The sequence below is a fragment of the Fukomys damarensis genome, unplaced genomic scaffold (assembly GCF_012274545.1).
Source record: "Fukomys damarensis isolate Sample0158 unplaced genomic scaffold, DMR_v1.0_HiC HiC_scaffold_34, whole genome shotgun sequence".
Lineage (NCBI taxonomy): Eukaryota > Metazoa > Chordata > Mammalia > Rodentia > Bathyergidae > Fukomys > Fukomys damarensis.
Window position 1 is genome coordinate 6,451,245 of NW_022900946.1, and position 21,956 is coordinate 6,473,200.

A 21,956-nucleotide genomic window follows, 5' to 3' on the forward strand; every position below is an offset into this window, starting at 1 on the left:
TGTTACTAGAATGCCAGCTGAGAGATTTTCTCGCTGGTCACGATCCGTCGTCACGATCCGTCCCGGCAAATTCCAGGTTGGGCAGAGCTGAGGCTCAGGTGACCCAGCCCAGAGCAAGGGCCCTCTTTGGTCAGCCTCCTTCCTGACACTTTACACTGATGGTAGCAAGTCTGTGCTTCCTGCAGTGCAGGAAACTCCTGGGCCCGGTCTGTAAATTCTCCACCATCTGGAGTTTGTGTCCTGCACAAGTCTGTCTCATGACCGTGTCCACACCGAACTACCTAACGGCCACCAAGTTCCACCCTCTGCATGCCTCTGCCTCTGCCCACGCTCCTCCACCCCACCTCACAGCATTCCCGAGAGCTGGGCCTGGTCAGGCTAAGGGGGCACCTCCTCTCCAGACCATCCTGATCTTACTGAGCTCAGCAGACGGACTGCCCCTGCCTTGGACACTCACTTTCCCACATCCTGCCTTCGACTTATTTCCACAGAAATCACTCTGTTGCACTTATTTCTTCTTAATAGACCTGGCTTCCCCCGCTAAGCCGTAAGTTCCTAGAGGACAGGTTTTGGGAGGACTTCTGAATGCCCAACGCCAGCACAAGGATTGCTATATGGCAAGTTTTCCATGAACTTCATCACATGAGTGGATGGGTCTATAGGGGAAAACATTAAAAATGTTTCCCTAAGCATTTGCACGCTTTTTTGTGTGTGTGTGTGTGTGTGTGTGTGTGTGTGTGTGTGTTACTAGAGATTGAACCCAAGGCCTTCACACTGAGCCCAGTCCTTTATTATTTTTTATTTTGAGACAGGATCTCAAAAGTTAATAAGTTGCCCAGGCTGGTCTGCAACTTGTGATCCTCCTGCCTCAGCTTCCTAGAGTGCTGGGATTACAGCTATGCACCACTATGCCTAGCTCTCTAAACATTTTTATGTAGAACTTATTAGGGGATGATAAAGCTCTGGAATGATTTCTAATAAAAACTGCTAACTTCAGAGTCAGAATATGCCCTATTTGGCAGAAATCATGTAAAAATGTATATTGTATTTCAAGTGGTTTCTTTTCTGGCTTCTTCAATTAGATTAAAAGGTATGCAAAAGAACTATAGATATCACATAAGTACATGTACAATTTTAAAACTAATATATAACAAAAATTTAAGAAGCCATATATGTACATATAATTACATATTATATATAACTTTTAAAACTATACGCAATTTATATAATTTTAAAACTATACATATTACCTATGCAATTTTTTTTTTTTTTTTGGTACCAGGGATCGAACTCGGGTCCTTGTATTTGCGAGGAGGCAGGCACCGGAACCACTGAGCTAAATCCCCAGCCCTACATATGCAATTTTTAAACTATTATTTTAAAAAGTGTCTACCCTAGATAAAATTTAAATTTTATGTAAATTTTAAGTTTAAACGGTAAATTGGAGTTCTACAGGCTCAAAATAGTACGGCTTGCTAGAACCAGGCTGAGGCCTGAGACAAAGACCGGGCTGGGCTCCTCCTTTTTTCCGTTATTTGTAGGCTGAGAAGCCAAATGGGGCAATGGGCTGAATTACTTTATCCTGGCTGATCAAGCAGTGTGTTTTGGGGCCACTTCTCACCTTCGCCCCGGTGGGACAGACCTGCTACCATTTAATTATTCAACGTCCCAAGCAAGATCGCCCAAGTCAGATAAACCGAGGGACATCCTGGGATGCTGGGCGCGGAGGATCAGGATGAGGCCTGGAGATGCACACAGCCCCCGCCGCCACACCCCCTGCGCGGAGACCTACGCCACCAGGTTGAAGCAGTCCTTGTTGGACAGCTGCTCCTCCAGCAGCAGCCGCAGGGAGTGCTGGATATGAATAATGAACATGGAATTGGCCACGGAGATATCGAGCAGGACAACCACCCTGAAAAGAAACACAAGCTTCGAGGAGAACCGAATCTCTCAGATAATGTTCGTTTTGTTCCATTTTACTATTTAAAGTTTTTTCCACGGAGACTTTGCCAGATTCATGGGTGGCCAAAATCTTTTTTTTTTTTTTCCACTCTTTTAGTTATAGTTCTTTGCTGTTCTTTTCTATAAAAATTCTCAAATATTTGTTTCTTGCCATCACCAGTGAGCCAAACCGGCTCTCTACCACTAATCCGCACTCTACATGGTCAGTATTGGTCTTCTGTGTCAATCCTAGGAGCGCTTCTCAATCCTCAGACTTTTTGCTGTTGCACTGAAGACAGTGACCTACTTTTCTCGAAGCAACTATCTCCTCGGGTTTCACGACATCACACTCTCCTGGTTTTCCCTTTCCTCAATCTCCTGTTTAGAGACTTAACCTCTATATATTTTGAAGTCTCTCTGGGCTTAGTCCTGGAGTTTCTCTTGACAACATCTTCTTCGGCGATTTTACCCTTTTTATGGTGGTAAATAAGATGGTCCCCATCTTATCATGATTCAGCACGAGACTCTTTTCCTTTACAATGGGATCAAAATGTCAGTAGAAACCATACTTCAAATTTTCATCTTTTTTCCTGATTAGCAAAATGTGACATGATAACCTTTTGATGCCTGGCATTGCCTGTACAGTAAGTAACACATGGGCGTCCGACCCCTTGGCTTGCTTGGAATGCACTGAAGGATCACCTTGAGCCACATATATAAAATATACAGTACACTTAATACATACAAATAACACATTTTTTTTTTTGAGGCAGTTTCTCTATGTCCTCTGGGCTCATCTCAGTTCTGATTCAGACTTCTGAGGGCTGGGATTACAGACCTGTACTATCATGCCCGAGTAATCCTTTTAATATTAAGACAAAGACAAAATAACACAACTAGCTGAAGGGCTCGGGCTGGACACTCGTCAGTGTATGTCTGGCAGAGCTAGGTTGTTCAGTAGTTAGGTGCTATTTTAAATACACTTCATCTATGATATGTCCCATTTACAACAGGTTTATGACAGTGCAACTCCAACATAAGCAGAGGGCCCCTTGTACTATACAGCTTATGTTGATGCACAAATTTTTATCTCTCGGACACAGGTCACCCGCGTTCCAACTGTACATTTGTTCTTTAGTTGGATAACTTGGACTTTGGGTTTTTATTTTGTGTTTTCTGTGATGGAGATGAATCCAGGGTCTCATTGGGGCTAGGCAAGTGCTCTGCCGCTGAGCTCCAGTCTCCAGCCCTTTCCTCCTTTCTTTTAATTCCCATCTTCACAGGATTTTTGAAAACACCATTCAAACTGGAAACGCCTATGAGAATCACGTGACCAAATCTGTCCTTAATGGTACTCCGTAATTCCGCTGCCATACCACCCTGCCTCACGACTCTGCCTCCCAGCCAAAATCTTCACGGTTTGACACCAAAAGAGGTGGGTTTACAACGGTGGACCAAGGGGGCTGTGGAGTCTTCACTCCTGGGGCATTTCATAGCTGAATAAAGTCTCTCAGTAGAGATAGGAGAAGGGTCTGGGACTGCACATAGGGTTTTTATAAATTTGTTTTAAAGCATTTGATTTTTTTTTAATAGGGAAAACAGAAATAAGGTGAGTTAGTACTATGTGGGCCTCTTAAGAAATATCTCTTTCTGTTTGCACTCTATTTTAAGATCTCCAGCCCCTTCCCATCTTCCTTGCCTTTTACTCTTTCACACCTTATATTTCTACTTCCTCCTCTCGATTGCCATTTGGCGACGGTTAGGGGTAACAGAAAATCCACTGGCTTTAGAGTCAGAAGACCTTCATCCAAGTCTCATTTCCTGCCAGCCGCGAGGCTTTAGGCAAGTCACAAAACCTCTCTGATCTTTGATGTAGCACTAGACTATAAGCTTCCTTATAGGGTTGCTTGAGAATTAAATTATATAATAGATGTATAGTATTACAAAGTATAATATTTGGTAAATGGTAAAGCAGCAAATAAAGTATGGCATGATAATTATGGCTGTATTTGAATATTGTCTCCCCCTGCTCAGCATTCATTTCCTCTTCTGGAAACACTTTTCCTCTATCAGTCCATTCGAGGTGGGTGAGGATGACTCTTCTCCAAGCCTCATCCTCCCTGGCCACAGTGAACGGCCCATGGGTGGGTGATGCCCGCGCACTGGGTGTGCTAAACTGGTAGAGTGCAACTCTGGAGCTTCGGACACCCGGCAGGGAAAACCTTCCCACAAACAAAGCCCAAAGCCTACAGACAGAAGGCAGGGCTAAGAGAGATTCCTGACACGGGGGACCTCTGGATCCAGCCATGCCTAAAGACAGCTATCAGAAGGTACCTCTTTTCGCAGATGGTGCCCCAGATCCTTCTGCTGGCCAGGGAGAGCCACTCGACCCGCCTCTCGTACATCCGCATGGCTCTGCTGAGCTGTTTCTGTGAAAGCACGGAAAGCATGGCCCCATGAGACCACTCAAAGGTGGACAAGGACGAGATCCTGGGGAGGAGAAGAGCACTCTACATGCCAGCCGGCTCTGGAAATGGTGGGCCAAGCCTCTGGGTATCCAGGCAGTGTGAATATTCTACTAAGTCACAGGAAAGTCTTCCACAAGAGTAGGACAGGAAGAACTGAAATACAGTGGACCCTTGACTTGTGAACTCAATTGGTTCCCGAGGGCTGGTTGTAACTAAGTCAAGACAGCTGAGATCTGGATGTTTACCTGGGTAGCGCTATAGATAGCAAGAGGCAGATGACTCTTCCATGAACCTCATTAACCCAAGTTGTTCGTATGTCAGGCCGGTTGTAACTCGAAGGTCCACTATATTTCATTGTGCTAAATGGGGGAGGAAGTAGATCTTGCCCCGGAAGATTAAAGACTCTTGTTTTGGGGCACCCAGATCCCTGCTTGGGGCAGTGTCTAGGTGAGGCACATAGCCATTCTCTCTTTACCACCTACAAAGTTAAATCAATGGCTTGGTATCTTCACAGCCCATGACATCTTCCCAAACATCCTATTTTTTGTTTTTTTGAGACAGGTTCTTCCAATACAGTTCTTGAACTCACTATGTCGCCCAGGGTGGCCTCGAGCTCACAGCACTCCGCCCGCCTCAGTCCCCGGGCCCTGGGATTACAGGTGTGCGCCACCACACCGTGTGGTGTAACACATACTCTGACTGGTGGACTCATCGCTGACCTGGTATTCGGAGAGCAAGGGTGGATCCACATGGACATTTTTCACCGTCCCGTCGTGCCACTCGAACTGTACCATTGCCTTCTGCACTCAGGTGGGCCAGAGGGGGACAGGTGAGGACGAGCACACATGAGAAAGAATTGAAATTAGAGGACTGGACTCTAAATAAATCAAAATAGGCAGGAAAACAGGCTCTGCGCCCATCTGGGCTGGATTACTCTATCTACTTGCACACATACCACCAATTCACCTGTGAGTGGTAGCCTGAGCAGGGGCTGGAATCACCACCACCCGGTGAGCCCTGCCTGCCAGCCTGCCAGCCTGCCAGGCTGTACCTTGGAAGGTTATTCTGAGCCATTAGGACATTATGGGAGGGACTGGGTAACACTGCACAGGGCCAGAGATCTTAAAACATAATGGCCATGGCCGTTGTTATTATTATTATTATTATCTGGGATCGGGGCTGAATCCAGGCAGGCCCTGTGCATACTAGACATGTCATTGGGCACAGGGCCACACCCGCCCTCTGTGGCAGAATGACAGCATTCTAGCACCTGGGTACAAAAGCCTCAGGCCTGACTCTGCGTGAATAAACAAGCAGATGGGAACCGCAGCGGGGAGCAGAGTACTTGAAGTCCGGGTTACCTCGTGGATAGTTGATGATACTGTTTTCTGGAGAATAGGCACAAATTCTTCTACAGGAGAGAACGCATTGGGTGCCAGAACCTGATAAAGGCTTAATTTCTTGGCTGAAAAAAATAATGGAGTTTGAGGTGCTGCCCAGGAAGCCCTCAAGGGTCTAAGCCTTGTGGTCAGTCATGTGTGCCCTGGACTCTGATCTCTTTGGAGATTTACCTTTTAGGCCATTGACCTTTAGCCATTCTGCAGAAGTCTTTTCCAGGTTTGGGAACTCAAGAGTGAGAGGAGTGTCATGCTTTGGGGGTTTAGGCAAGAGACTTGTGAGCGATCCTTTTGTATACCCTGTGGCAATCTAAATGAAATTAGAAAAATCTAATTACATGGTCATGGGCCAGGGATTTAGCTCAGTGGTGCCATGCCTGCCTCGCAAGCACAAGGTCCTGAGTTCAATCCCCGGTACCAAAATAAACAGATAAATAAAATGATCATTTTGGAGCTGGAGCGTTTTAATTTCCTCCACTGGCCCAGTCCCCTACGGGAGCCCCTGAAAACATTACCTGGAGTACTGCAGGCAGTTCTGCCTTTCTCCTCCAGCTTCCTCAGCCCTTCTCTGCAGATCTCTGGAACTCCCAGGGACAGGGAGCTGTCCCCCCTCACTTGCTCCCTCTTTCACCTGCCCCCTTCCTGACTGCCTCCCTATCCTCACCACAGACTCCAAGCTAACAGCGGCGTCCCCCTGTGGGCTAAGGGCTTTGGGAAGCTAAGAACTGATTTCCACACCGAATCACTCAGGGAGACCTGCGTTAGCCCTGTCTCTCCTCACCCACAGTCGGGAAGCAAGAAACCGAGGCTCTGCGCGGCTAAGTCACAGCCAGTGTGTAAGCAGCGCAGAGAAAGGCAGGCCCCACACGTCAAACAGCCAGCCCCACCTACTTCCTGCATCACACGGGCCAGCTCCTCACAGGGGCTGCTCTGGCGCAGGGCTCTCACGCGGCTCAGCAGGTCCTCGGCCTTCTGCAGTTCTGCCAGGAGCTCATCCACATCCCGACTGGTGTAGAGCTGGGGATGAGCAGAGTCATCAGCCCTCTGGAGGTCACTTGGCTACCAGCAGTGGCCAAGGCAGGAAAGGAAAAGCAGTCAAGTCAGCTCCCAAAGCCGAGGGGAAATGTGTTTAGACCAGAGAGGGCAAACTTGGGTCCCCATGCTAGATACAGCCTGTGCCACGTTACCTGGCGCTTTGACCTGGCCTGCAGCACTTTTAACACCTGAAGGATGTTCTGACTTTAAAATCACAAAGGAAGTCTGGAATGGTGGTAATCCAAGCACTCTGGGAGGCTGAGGCAGGAGGATCCCAACTTCAAGCCCAGCCTGGGCAACTCAGTAACTTAGTGAGACCCTGCCTCAAAAAGCGGGGGGGTACAAAGACCCCAGGTTCAATTTACAGTACTGAAAAAAAAAAAGGAAAAGCATGGGGCAGGGGATTTAGCTCAGCGTTGCTGCACCTGCCTTGAAAGCACAAGCTCCTGAGTCTGATCCCCGGTACCCAAAACAAAACAAAACAGAATGAAGCACTGCCACCTGCTGCAATAGGAATGAACTTTGAAAACATCAGGCTGTATGCAGAAGCCAGACACAAAAGGTGCAGGACTCCATGTATATGAAATGTCCAGAGCAGGTGAATCCACAGGCAGGGAACAGGCGGGTAGAGCACCAGGAGAGGGCTTGGGGAATGAGACTGTTTGGAACTACATCGATGGTGGTTGTGTGACACTGTGAAGGTACTAAACGCCACCGAGCTGTTTAAGGCCATTCACTTCATTTATACAAATTTCACCTCAATTTTTTTAAAGATAGAAAATAATCCATATTTCTGACTCTTTTTGAAAAATCACCAGACCTGGTAACGCTGGCGCTATTTTACTCCACTTAAAGCCTGTGGTAATTTTTTCTTTACTCATCTCTGCATCAAGAGAATAACATTGATAGATAACAGATAAGAGAGACAGGCTTTAAGATAAAGTAGTCATTGGTTATTGTTGTTGTTTGTTTATTTGGACAGTCTTGCTCCATAGTCCAGGTAGCCCAGGCTGGCCCTGAACTCAAGATCCTCCTGCCTCAGGCTCCCAAGTGCTGGGGTCACAGGTGTGCGCCACCACGGCCAGCAAGATGAAGTATTTCTTAAGCCAACCAGTTTCACTCCTTTTCTTCACTTTCCTAGTCCCTGTGGCCTATACACTTACACAGTCTAGGCAATGAGGTTGTCAGGAAAGGGCGCTGCCTGATCCTGATTTTTCAGCGTGAAAAAGACTGATATCGGAACACCCTGCTGAGACACAAGCGCTTGCCTGTGTCCCTTGCAGCGGCAGGGGTCTGTTTAGGAGAGAGGATAGAGGCTGTTGCTTCAGACTCAGTGCTGCGGTGGGAGAAGAGGCAGGCCGGGCTGTACCGGTACCAGCTGGACAGTGACGGGAGATTCCAAGCCAAGCTGGGAAAGGGCTACAGATTCATAAGCATTCAATCAGCTTGGCACACGTGCTGACCACAGGAGCGCTTGTGGTTTTGCGTGGTCCCCATCCTTCCTGTGTACTCCTTTTAACCCAATTTCACCTGTGTAAACTCACTGAGCACGGGCCGAGGGAGCACGCGGTGTGCTGCCTGCGCTGGCCCAGGCTCCCCGCACACCCGTGGAGGGCAGTAAGTTGGCAGCGGGCTCACCTCTGTCTCGGGGCTGTAGCAGTGGTAGTGCCCCCCGAGGGCTTCCGCAAGGTTCTTCAGGACAGCCTGCGGGGACAATGACGGGGTCATCGCTGGCCAGGTCCACACCGAGACTCACAAGCCTTCCATCCCTCCCATGTCTCCTATTTCGCCAGTGGGAGAGGTGGGTACAGAAGTGCTCTGCTCACATATGGGCGTCCTGTCCAGGCCTAGCCCAGGTCACTGTCACCAAATCCCACAGAGCTTTGCAGCATCTCAGATACTCACGGCAGGCACCTGATCGCCACACTGGTAGGTGATGTGGTGGGTGACGAAGCTGCTTCCCACTGTAGACTGCTGAATATAGTCTGACAGAATTTCAGAGGGCTGGTCTGGGCTGGGCGAGGGGAAACAGCAGAAGAGAGGTGAGCCAGTCAGGTCTGCACTTTGAAAACACTGAAGACCAAGCGATAATTCCCAGGGAACATCTACTCATGCTTTTTTTGAGACAGGGTCTCACCACACACTTCAGGCTGGCTTTGAGTTCACTATGTGGCCCACACTGGCCTCGAACTCATGGAAATCCTCCTGCCCCTCCACCTCCCGAGCGCTGCGAATACAGATGTGTGCACCACACCTGGCCTCGACTACTCAATCAACTCTCTAATCAACTGCTTCTATCTCAAGCCACCTGTGTAAGATGCAGGACCAGGAGCGCACGCCTGAGATCCCCAGCACTCAGAGGCCAAGGCAAGAAAATCGGGGCAAATTCAAGGCCAGCCTGGGCTGTATTGTGAGTTTGAGGCCAGCTTGAACTATGTAGTGAGATCCCGTCCCCAAAACAAAAAACAAAACAAAACAACAGAGTTGGGTGGATGGCGGGCCTGGCAGGCCTGGCCTGCCTGCCCTGCGTGTGGACGAGCAGCTGGTGAATACCATACTTCTCTCAAGTATTTGTGAAGAGCCAGGCTTGGTGACCTTTTCTCAAACAATGCTTTAGTTCTTCAACCCTTTTCATCAAATCTGTTACCCACTTGGGAAAGCAGACCTACCAGCTTCTCATTATGGTCACCAGGGAGTCCAGGCCTTGTAGAGTGAAGACTTGCTTCAGGGCTTGTAGTAAATTGCTGCCTCCTTCAGGCTGCAGTTTCTTTACCCAGAGCTTGAGTTCCTGTAGGCTGGAAGGAGACAGAAACGATTACCAACGAGCACACTTCTGGGAAACGCTTTTCTTTTCGGCAGTTTCAATGAGGGGTGAATGTCATGGTGTACCTTACACAGACCGAGGTGGCGTAGCCTACTACAGACCTGGACTTGTGCGTCCTCCTAGTGTGGGCTATGGGCTACAAAACAACAGTGAATTAAATCAAGTTTGAGCAAACTCTCAAGAGATGAGCCTGCTGCTGCTGTAACACAGTCTCACTGTTTACAGTAAACTTCTTTTCATGTAAGTAGAAGTAGTATTCTCTAAAATATCAGCACAAAGCATAATATAGGGGCAACTGGTGCAGGTTGGTGGCAGAGCGCTTGCTTAGCATGTGTGAGGCCCTGAATTCTAGTTCCAGCACCTAAAAAACAAAAGGTAACATAGTAAATACATGAACCAATAAGACAATTTATTATCAGATGGATTCAGCAGCATACACCTACACCTGTAATCTCAGCACTCTGGAAGACTGAGGCAGGAGGATCACAAGTTTGAGCCCAGTGTGAGGAACTTAGTAAGATCCTGTCTCAAAATTAAAAAAAATTGAGAAAGAATGAGGACATAGCTCAATGTAAAGGCCCTGGATTCAATTTCAAGACCACTAAAAAATTATTTTCATTACCAAGTGTTGTGTACTGTATAGAAGTGTACAAGCTCTACTTACACCCAACTGCAGTACAGTAGGTTTGTCCACACCAGCATGAGTAACGGTGTGGTATTCTGATGTTACCATAGCTACGCTGTCACTAGGTGACAAGAAGTCCTCAGCACCTTTATGCTCTTATGAGACCACATGAGATATATAGCCCCCTGTTCAACAAAGTGTTATACAGCCCAGGACTGTACAGGCCTTTTTCTAGGCATCAGGCCCAGGGCAAATATTAGCTCATTTAAACCTAATCATACTCTCTGAGGTGGGTACTTTTATTCCCACTTTATATATGAGGAAACTGAGACTCAGAGTTACGACTTATCCTAGGCGATACTGCAAGCAATTGGTAAGACCAAGATTTCCAAGCAGGACTGACTGTGGAACCCGTGCTTTGGTGCCTCTGGGATTTGAGAGTTTGGGGGTGAAGGCCTCCTTCGCAACACGCCCCATGCAGCTCTCCCAGAAGGCCAGCCTTAGCAGGAAGCATGGACTTAGCCTCTAACTAAGACAGCTCCAAGAGATGGTGCCATGGCTGTGTGGCTATGTTCTACGGGAGCCGGGATGCACACCCGTAGTGAGGGAAATGGCTAACTGCCTCACGTGGCACTAGAGGAACAGTTCCGCTCTCCCCATGTCTCTTTCAGCCTGAGAAAAAGTGAACCTCAAGCTGAGAATATAGCTCAGTGGTAGAGTACTTGCCTAGCATGCACGAGGCCCTGGGTTCTGTCCCCAGCTGTGCAAAAGAGAAAAAGAAGAAGAAGAATCTCAAGAAGAAGAAGAAGAAGAATCTCAGGTTGGTGCAAATAAGTCTGTCTTTTATTATTTAACATGTTAAGTTGCCTTTTTATACATTCCACAACCCCACAGTGCTGGGCATGGGGCCCAGAGCTCTGTGCACACAAGGTAAGCGCCCTCCTGTGGAGCTGCACTCCCTGCCCGGAATCTCCTGGATCAGAGAAAAAAGCCCCAGAGCTAACGCCTCTCCAGTCAGTAGGTTCCCAGCTGGAATTACTAGCACTGTTTTGCCTTCATTGTACTTTTTTTTTATTTTGGGTACCAGAGATTGAACTCGGGTCCTTGCTTTTGCAAGGCAGGCCACCGAACCGCTGAGCTAAATCCCCGGCCCTTCATTGGGCTTATTGTTATGGCTACTTTCTAATTACGGCAAGCGCCAAGTGGCTAGGGGCTTCTCTGTTATCGTACAGATAGAAAAGGTCCTTCCATAATAAATAAGTTGATCTAAAGAAAAATTCATAGTAGTGCAGGTAGCACAGAGTAAATAAATAATAGTAACATGACTCAGGTGGTATTTTCTCTATGTGCAAGATCTCCTTCTCACAGGCAGTGCTGGCAATCTAAGCTCAGGAATTAAAGCTCGACATTTTTCCTGGGATCTCATCTGAGCTTGCGGTCCAACTCAGGCTCTTACTCTGGGTACATTCCCTAAATCCAAGTGTCCTCATCTGCAAAATGGGGATCATAATCCTATTCCATGTGGTGGCTAGAGACATTAAATCCATCATGCACGGTACCTAACACATGGTGGGTGACCAAGGAATTCTCTTAACAAAAAAGAAATTTTTATATTCTGGCTCAAGTAAGAACTCTTATATACCTCCTTCCCATCATACAAATCCCCCAAAGGTAGAATTCCCCCAAATAAAGGACATCTATGCAGTGGAACACTACGCCAGCCATCGCAGGTGAAGTAGAGCCGTGTGCCCTGATAAGGACTGGTAGTCAAGACTGGGTGGAAAAGCCAAAGTGCAGAATGGTGCTACATGCTACTGCCTTATGTTTAAATCAGGGTACCGTGGAAAGACAGACGCATGTATGTGCAGACTGTGGAAATAGAGACAAGGAACTGTAATTGGTAGCCAAGTACAAGGGTATGTGTCTGGAGCTCCAGCTATCAAGGAGGCTGAGATGGGCAGACTGCTTGATCCCTTGAGCTTGATTTTTTTTTGGGGGGGTAGTGGGGATCGAATTCGGGCCCTTGCACTTGCGAGGTAGGTGGTGGAACCACTGAGCTAAACCCCTGGCCTGATCCCTTGAGTTTGAGATCAGCTTGGGCAACATAATGAGAGTCCCATCTCAAACTAAGCTAAACTAAACTATTCCCAGCACTTGGGAGGCTGAGGCAGGAGGACTGCCATGAGTTTGAGGCCATCCTGGGGTGAAGTTCAAGGCCAGCCTGAACCTCAGTGAAACCCTTCTCAAAAACAAAATGGAACAATAAAAATAAAAATAAAATAAACCTCAAGCCAGCAGGGTTGGATACTATTTGTAAACTAAATTAAACTAGGAGGTGAGGAGACTGGAGTGAGAGGGACAGTCATTCACTATTATTTATCATTTCATACTGTCTGAATTTTTAAAACATGGTTTATTTTCTTTTTTTCTTGGTACCAGGGATCAAACTCAGAACTCTGAGTTTGCTATGGATTATTTTCATAATAGACTATCTTTGCTAGTTTGCTGGATAGAAAATGGTGTCTTATCTTTCATTTAGTGGACTGCTCATGGGGTACATATCTTTCCAAAAATCACTGGCTGCCTGTGTTTCCGCTTTTGTGCATTGTCACTTTGTCGTCACTTTGGGTGCTGGGTTTTCACCTCAAACATTCATGAAGACACTGGCTCAGGGCGGAAGATGGAGAAGTAGGTGGCCTGGAGGAGGCAGGTGGCCACTCACCTGGAGGTTGTGACTTCCTCGGGGCCTGGCCAGAGGCGCCTGATGCTGGTGCCGAAGGACAGGACGTACAGCTTCTCCTTGAGGCTCAGCTGCTCGTCAACCAGGCTCTGCTGGACGAAAGGGTCGTAGGTATGAAATGAGTGCCCTGGACGCTGTAGCTGGACCTGGCTGAGGTGTGGCAGGGAGGGCAGAGTCGGGGGCGGTGGGTTCTCTCCAAGGCACGAGTCCAGGAGGGAGAAGCAGGAAGAAGCATGAGTGCTTTCAATGCGCTAAGCAGCAGCTGACAGGAATCCAACAGGAGCGGAAGCTCCAGCCTCTTTCCTGGCCAGCTAGCAAGGTCACCTGCCCGCCACCAGCAAGAGTCTTGCCGTGGCAGCTGACCCCCACCCGGGGACCCTTTGTGCCCCGAGAACTTGCACTGACCCTGTCCCCTGACCCTCAGTGAGACCTGAGCAGAGGAAAAACTGGGCGGCTGGTCACATCCAAGCCTGCAAACCTTTATGAAATCTGAGGGCCTATTGCTGCCATGGTCCCCATCCCAAACCCTAGGGACCTCCGTAAAAATACCTGCTCCACCTCACTCCGTAGAGATTACAGAGGTCCCTCTCCATGCCATACTCGGTGCTGAGCATTTTATTCCCACAAACTCTTTTCATCCTGAAGGGAACCCTGCGAGCCAGCCATGGTTCTCCTCTCCATCTCCCAGGAGGGAGCTAATGCACAGAGGTTCAGTTCCACAGCCCAGAGGTGGAGTAGGGGCTGGGGACCGACTCCAGCCATCTGACTCCAGAGCTCTGAGCTTTTCTATTTCGGATGTGGAAAAAAAAGAGAATGGATCAGCCCCCAACTGCACACCGTGCCTGCATCCTCTCTCCAGGAAGCCAGGGCCTCCCGAGGTGGAACCCAGCTACCCAGCTGAGAGGCACTGCTGTGGTGAGAATAGTAGTTCACAGTGCGACTCAAAATGACGTGTGTGTGTGTGTGTGTGTGTGTGTGTGTGTGTGTGTGTGTGGCAGGTGTTTTCACAGAATCCCACATATTCCTCTCTGCTGCAGGTGCTAATTAAGTGTGAATGATTTTGCATCTGCTGTAAACAAAGCCAGTTAGCAAGTGCAGCAAGCGGGTGGCTCCGGGTATTTCATGTGTCCAAGAGACTCACCGAGAAGTCGCTTTGGAATTCTTCCATCCCAGGGCCACTGCCGACCTCGGACACATCGATGAGGACAGCCACTCTGGTCCCCCGGATGAGGCCAAATGCCTAAAATCAAAGAGGACCGTGGGAGCACCTGAGCCCCACAGAGCAGCCCTGTGGGACACAGGGGTGGGCCGACCCTCATCTCAACAGAAGGCCCAGAGGGGAAAAGCCAAACTCAACGCCAGGACTCCTGCTCCCGGAGCCGTCTAGTCCAGGTCACAGCAGCAGCCTATTCCGAAAAGTTCTTTCTCCTTAGTATTTTGTCTCCCTTTCACAGAGTAACGCACACCTATTATGGAAAACCTGGCTCGTGTCCTTGCCTCCCATTTTGCGGACCCTCACGTTAGGCTCTCCCTTGCTCCTCCTCCTCCGAAGCCACACTCACCAATGTGAGCAATTCCCTCTCTCTTACCAAACTCGAGATCAAACCCTAGCTCTCAATCTTCTTGAACCCCGAGTAGCAGATGACAGAGTTCGACTGTGAATTAAGAATTTGGCAAGTTGAAACATTTAGTGCCCTTGGCTTTCAGTGTTCTCTTCACCCACTGGCCTGTCCATCTTCATCTCCTCTGCGGGACAGTGCCTCTGCCTTGTGCCCAAGTGTACACATCAGAGCGTCCCGGGAACGGTCGCCATTCCTGTCACCCAGGTCCCACCCTGGAATCACCGATTAGAGTCTATATCTTACGAAGTACCCTCTCCTCTCCTGGTGATCGAATAACATCACCCAACTAGGTGCCAGCACCACCTGCGACTCCCTCAAAGTACCCAGATGTCACTGTTCTGCTCTCACTGCCATCTCGAGGCAGAGCTCACGGTCAGGGATCATTTAGGTCCCTCCGCAGGAGGCAGCCCTCTCCGGGGACTCCAGACACGCTCAGCAGCCGCTCCACACCTCTGTCCCAATGTCTGGCGAGTCCTTCAGACTTTATCCGTCTCAGTCACTGTCTGGGTTGCTGGGACAAAGCACCCGGTCCCCACAACGTAAAGGAGAGTTTATTTTGGCTCAGTTTCAGTCCCTGGTGGGCTGCTCCAAGGCAGCGGCAGCGCGGGAGAGGCGTGCGCTGCAGGAATTATGCTCTCATCATGGCAGCTGAGGAGAAGAGCACACGGGGGACCTGGGGAGGGAGCTATGTCCCCGCAGTCACCTCCTCATAGCACTCTGGGCTCTGAACACACCATGGACTAACGCATGCCTCCAGGATCCAGTCACTTCCCACAGCCCACATCTGCACTCACGAGTCCTCTGGAGGACATTCGAGATGCAAACCCCAACATCTTGTGTTCCAGACAACGCCTTCTGCTCCCCCGCCCCGCCTCGCCATCTCTGCCTTTCTCTGCTCCTCTCTCTGCCTTTCCTACCTCAGTAAATGGCAATCCGCACCGGCCCAGGGACTCTGGCTCCACCCCGTCTGGGCTGTCAGCACATCCTGCCAGCTCAGCCTTCACCCTGTGCCTTGAGGTCCGCCATTTCTCATCCCAGCCACAGCAGCACCTGCGTCTGAGCCACCACCATTCTCACCTGGCCTGGTCTCCCTGCTTCCTCCTTTCCTCTCCGTGGTCCATTTACGCAGAGACCAGAGTGAAAAAACCCATCAGAGTATGTCAGGCCTCTGCATAATGTTTTACTCTTTAGAATACAGCTCTCATTTAGCAAAGTGTTCAAACAGAATATGGCTCTCCCTGATTTGCCTATGCAAATTCATCTCCTCCACTCTCCACATTCCTCCCTCTGAACTTAATTTCATTTCTTTCTTCCTTTGTTCCTTCGTTTCCCTCCTTCCTTCCTTTCTTTCTTTTCTTCAAGGTCTTGCTACATAGTTCAGGCTGGACTTGAACTCATGGCAAACCTCCTGCCTCAGCCTCCTGAGTTCTGGGATTACAGGAATGCACCATACCTGACTCCCTCTTTGCTTGCTACATGGGCCTGCCTGTTGCCTCTGGGACACATCATGCTTGTTCCTGTCTCAGGACCTTTGCATATGCTATGTCCTCTGCCTGGGATATTCTCCCCTCAGCCTTGGCATGACTCATTCCTTCATTCCCTTTAGGTGTCAAGCTTCTCTTCCTCACAGTGGTTTCCTTGACCATCCTGTGTAAGTAGCCCTCCTTCAGTTGAACTCTACAGCACAATCAATAAGCAATTTTGTATACGACTTGTTAATTTATTTGTTGATTATCCTTCCCACTGCATGGTAGCTCCAGGAAGGCAGGACCTTTGCACTGGTCCTGTTTGAGCCTCCATCCTAGAACTGTGCTTGATGTACAGTGATCAGCCAATAAATATTTGTTGAATTCATGATCCAAATGAAGCATGTGGCTTTCTGAAACATTGCCAACCCACAGAGGCCAGAGAAGCTAAAATTTAAGCCAGTTCTAGTCATTTAAAATACAAAAAGCTACCAGTAGAGTTTCACAATCTTCTTATTAAAAACATACATTCCCTTAAACCTAGCAATTAAAATTCTAGAAATATATCCCATAGAATAAGCGGTCAAGTACCTAAGAGGAGTTGAAGCCCAGCGATACCTGACATTCTCATCTATTTTTGTTTGCTTGTTTGTTTTTGAGAGAGGGTCACAGCTCTCTCAAGAGAGGGTCTTGAACTACACAGTTCAAGCTGGCCTTGAACTCATTATGTAGCCCAGGATGGCCTCGAACTCTCGTGATCCTCCTGCCTCAGCCTACCAAGTGCTGGGATTACAGCTGTGTTCTACCGTGCCTGGCCTTTCATCTTTTAAGAACAGTCTGAAAGCAGACATAAAAAGGGAAGAGCAGGATTTTTAAATCTTAGCAACCAAAACGAAAAATATTTCAGATGGTAGAACCAACATGGTTGTGTTTAGTTTGGGCCTGATGCACAGACACCAGAAAAGCAAGGTCACTTGACCACAGCCTTCCTGACAGAGAAGAGCAGGACCCGGGACCAGTGAAGTTCTTTCATCCGTCCAGGCTGCCTCAATAGCTAGAGCCTTGCGAGCTGATTAGCTGGTGACCACTTCTCTGGGGATCAACCTGGGCTCATCTCATGGCTCCTCTGCAGCTCTGAGAAGGTGGGGGAGAAGAAACTACCAACCCCACTTTGCCAAAGGTGCCAGGACAGGTGCGATGGGAGGGCAGTGCGAGCTGATATTTCTCCATGGTGAGGATTCTGTGCCTCTGAGGTCCTTTTGGACCGCGTTATCATAGACAAACAGAAGAGACTGGAGAAATACATCTGCAGACCATCTGAGCAAGGGAAGATGGTTCCGGGTCTGAACCAACTGCTGCCTGCTAAGTCAGCCTTAGCACAGTGCTGTCTCTGGTGGGTCTTAGGAGAGAGTGGCTTTGGACAAGGGGGCACAAACCCCAGCATCTGCCTTTCAAACAAGAGTTGAGGACTGTACCTAAGCGTGTAAGCAAATAGAGAGCCAGAAGATTATCAGTTGGAGGAAAATAAGCGAAAACAAATAAGAAAGCCAATCAAAGGTTAATTTGCCCATGATCATTCTTCTACCCTTAGTCTGAGGAAAATGTTTAAATTAATCTTTCAAGAAAAGTTACGTCCAGATGATCAGCCTTAATCATAAATCTTACTATGGGCCTGAGGTTAAGTGGCCTGGTGGACAACTGAGGCTCTCACCTGCCCAGGACCCATTTCCTCTTCTGGAAAGAGCACTCAGTTTTCCATATGCCACCGTCTGTCTCCTTCCTCGCTCCATGATATCGGGGTGGGAGGTGCTATGCAGTTCCCCCTATATCCTCCACGCCCTGTATTTTCCCAGGAAAAAACACAGATCCCAGCCTGGCACATTAGTGTATTTCATCTCTTGGTTATGGTGTTGGTCCGAATTAGTCTAATGAGAGGCAATCCCCGGATCTGGGAAATGTAGAGGGAATAAGAAAGGAGGTCGCTTTCAATTGCATCTGCCTAGATTGGTGACGTGTGAGTTTGGAGTTGCTGGCGACCATCTTCCTAAGCCTGGGGAGATCTGTCCTCAGAATAAAACCAAACCAGAGAAAAGCAGAGCCCAGAGACCAAGAACACCTGGATATAGTTGTTTCCGGGGGTTTCGTTTATGTAGGGTAAAGATTTCTTTTTTAGTTTAAATCAGTCTAAGTTGAAGATCTATCATTTGCAGCCCAAAGGGTTTTTTGGTTGTTGTTTGTTTTGTTTTGTTTTGCTTTGTTTTGAGCATGGTGCTGGGGACTGAAGGTGGGGTACTTTACCGCTGAGTACCCTTCTTAAAAAAATTGGGAGACAGTGTCTCACTAAGTCACTACGCTGCCCAGGTTGGCGCCTCAAACTTTCAATTCTTCTGCTCTGGCCTCTCAAGTAGTTAGGGCTGCAGGTCTGCACCATCACATCCGGGTCACAACAGAAGGGTTCTAATTATTGCAGACAGAGTGAGTGAAAGGGGGCGAAGAACCAAATCCACGCCTGTTACCTTCTTGCTGTTTTCCGTGAGCCACTGAATTCTCTGTTGATAGCGTTCAACAACTCTGTCAAGACACCGGAAAGACTTCATCACTAAGCAGCAGAGACACACGCGGAAGGTGTGGATGGGATGTTTTTCAATATATCTAAGGTTTGGGGAAAATAGAAGGCAAAATCTAGACAGAAAACTAACCACTGTCCAGATATGAGTTAGGACACCACATCAAGTGCCAAGGACATTGCACAAGGGACTGAGTGCAGGTGCTGCTGTGCTGGTGATGGGCTGAATCTCAGTGATGACCAGGGTTGGCGGGGGCAGAGTGAGCTGCAAAGTGAGGGCAGGGATGGAGGCTGGGTGCATGCTCAGGAGGAGGTAAGAAGACACTCTTGCATTTGCTTAAATCTGGGTCTGCTGAGGTGGAACGGTCCCTTGTCTCCTAGAAACTGAGTACCAAGACTGTTCGGCAGCAGTTTCTTGATGGATTGTTGAACAAAAATATTAATGTCTAAAATTAGCCAGGTAATAATGTCTTGAACTCCCCTTACTGCAAAGCAAACACACCATTCCAGTGGCCGGTGGGACAGGAGCACACGACAGGTGCTCAAGGTAAGGACCTGGTCACTGGAATTTAACTGACTAGTCCCCACTGAGGACAACAGGGTTTGGGGCCTAGAGATGTAAAATCCTGAGGCTAGGAGCAGTGGGTGAGAGCACAAGGGATGTGTGAATGCGAACACAGAGCTAGAGGATGCGTTTCATAAAGGGACATCTTGTATTCGAGGTCCACTTCCGCTGTGTAGCAGCTCTGCACTTACAGCGGGTGTGTGAACCTCCCCGAGTCCCAGCAACTCATCTTCAGCCAACCGGTAGTAACAAGGCTCTATCCAAGTCAAACGGTCAGAAGTCAATTTACCGAAAGCCGACTCTCTGAAAATCAGCCTGCCAAATGGCCAGCTGGCTGAACAGATTTGCAAAAGCCTTAGAATGCTGGATTCACGATTAAAGCCAAGCAACTAAAATATCGCAGAATTCTTTAAAACAGGTTCAACCTCTCAACACAGTAAAAATGATTATAGAATTTAGGGTTAAATATAAAATTGCTAAAGTATTTTGGTTAACTTGGCAAATCGAGTCAGGTGTGATGATACACAGCTATAACCCCAGAACCCTGGGAGCCTAAAGCAGGAGGATCACAAGGCTGAGCCCAGCCCAGTGACTGAGGAAGACCTTGTCTCAAAATTTAAAAAAGGCCTGGGGATGCAGATCAGTGTGAAGCTCTGGGTTCAAGTCCTAGACTAATTAGTGAGTTAGTTAACTAATAAATGAATAGGTTAGTCATTCTGCGAATAATCATTTAGCAATTGAGTTTTGGTTAACTGGCTGGAGAGTAATACAGTTTTCTGGGTTTTTTAAGGGTCAAATAAGATATGCATGCAGTCCTTAGCAGAATTTCTGACATGTGAATAAATATTAGCTGCTAATTATTATCATAGCCTTTCCAGAAACCGAAGGCAAATAGTAATTATGGATCACGGATTGCCATCGCTGGAATGTAATCGTAAAAAACCATCCTTTCTACTGACTATCCAGAGAGATGCGTGTGTGCATGTGTGTGTGCAAGTGTGCGAGTGTATGCACATATACTTGTGCTATTGAACTCAGCTTAGGAGTGAGATGTGTGCACATCTCTGACATACTTTTGCAAAGGTAAGGACCTAACCAGTGTGATGTTGGGAGTTGCCACTTTTAGGCCTCAATGCAGCTGTGAGGTTTTAGGTTTCAACCAGAAGGATGATGACTTTTTTTCAGTACTGAGGATCGAATCCAGGCCTTCCCACTGGGCTACACCCTATCACCCCCACACACACCTTAAATTTTAGACAGGCTCTCACTAAGTCACTAAACTTAGTCTCGATCCTCCTGCCTCGGCCTTCCAGAGTGCTGCTGGCTGAACCATGGATTTTAAAAAGCTGAAAGGCACTGATCTTGTCCAACCTTCTAATCTGAGAAAAGGACAAAGAGGTGGGGAGACCTACTTAAGGTTCCACCCTTAATGTTTAAGCACAATTGCTTTCAGCTGGGAAATTAGGCACTCTGGGTGTGGGAGGACATTGGGAAACATACTTACTCAGAAAGCTTTGATTCAAAGTGGCAGATGGTCTGAGTGGAGAAATGCATTTCCTGTGTGACACTGCTGCCCTCCTCCCTGAAAAAGCAAAATCTTATTAAGGGGCCTCAGGCCCAGGGCCTGGCTGTGTCACTACAGCCCTGGGGAGAGAAAGGAATGGTTTCAGACTTACAGCACAGCTGTGCCCTGGCTTATCAGGTCAGCCAAAGTGAGTTTCTCAAACTTTAAACTGTGAGTTGAAAGCCAGTCTTCACAGTCTTCCGATGCTGAAGACTGAATCTCACTTCCCTGCAGCTTCTGTAAGAGAGAAGCCAGAATCAGACCAGAAACTGTGGGAAGTTAGGATGCCCTTGGGTCCCTCTGCCAGGTTCCTGAAGATTGCAACTCAGGCAGATCCCACCTAAAGGTGTCTGAAGTTCTCGCCGAGGAAATACTTGCCATGGAGGCCTGTGCTGTGGATCAGTTGCCTTGGAAACACCACCTGTTCCCCGCTCCTTACCTCCAGTGTGTGGCCAGACCATTCAGTGGTTACTCACCTTGCCCTGCCTTGAGGCTGAATATACAAACGTACCACGGCCGCACAATATCACAGTAGGACAGTGGAACTCAATGTGACAGTGGCAATTGGCCCAGGATAATTAGGATTCGCTCAGTGACTGTTAGTTTCCCTATTTCCTTTGTCTCTAAACTCTGGACCAACTGGAGAAAGCCAAATACATCCTCCAAACTGATCCCATAAGATGCCTGCTTCTCATGAGCCTCCTCCAACCACTGCCGGTCAGGGCACACCCAAAATCTTACTCTCTTTTTCTCCGTGCTGGAGTGAGCTCTGAACAAAGGACCAGCTGGCTCACACGTGGACGGTCTTTGCTCATCTCCACAGTTGTTTTCTCTGTATCTTTTCAGGTGACTTCTGTTTCCTATCACCTAAGGGATCCTCAACACACAAGTGCTGGCCAACTGGCAGGAGAAGGAATGAGGTTATTCTGGCCATTCCAGCCTTCAGTACTGGGAGCAGTGGCTGAATGTGAGGAGCAAGAACCTCCCGGCTACCACAGGACTCCGGCCTCGGAGTAGACGGTGGCTCTCAGCCCGCACCTGGTGACACCTGTGCCACTTATACAGTCCTAAGCCCAGGATGTGCAGAGACATCTTGGTGGTGGAGCTGAGACCATTCACGCAGAACCCATACTCAACGTTGGA

At 48.3% G+C, this 21,956-nt stretch overlaps 1 protein-coding gene across 1 annotated transcript in view; it reads right to left on the minus strand.

Moving 5' to 3' along the window:
• Vwa3a (von Willebrand factor A domain containing 3A) overlaps positions 1-21,956 on the minus strand; it is a 45,932-nt gene that overhangs the window by 18,766 nt on the left and 5,210 nt on the right. The window contains exons 3-16 of the mRNA XM_019207395.2: positions 20,926-21,050; positions 20,754-20,831; positions 18,635-18,689; positions 14,172-14,270; positions 13,013-13,119; positions 9,511-9,636; positions 8,747-8,855; positions 8,480-8,545; positions 6,698-6,823; positions 5,981-6,116; positions 5,771-5,874; positions 5,129-5,209; positions 4,276-4,370; positions 1,793-1,912 (exon numbers count right to left, since the gene is read on the minus strand). Coding sequence (XP_019062940.2) covers positions 1,793-1,912; positions 4,276-4,370; positions 5,129-5,209; positions 5,771-5,874; positions 5,981-6,116; positions 6,698-6,823; positions 8,480-8,545; positions 8,747-8,855; positions 9,511-9,636; positions 13,013-13,119; positions 14,172-14,270; positions 18,635-18,689; positions 20,754-20,831; positions 20,926-21,050 — 1,427 coding nt within the window. The remainder of the gene's footprint in view (positions 1-1,792; positions 1,913-4,275; positions 4,371-5,128; positions 5,210-5,770; positions 5,875-5,980; positions 6,117-6,697; positions 6,824-8,479; positions 8,546-8,746; positions 8,856-9,510; positions 9,637-13,012; positions 13,120-14,171; positions 14,271-18,634; positions 18,690-20,753; positions 20,832-20,925; positions 21,051-21,956) is intronic.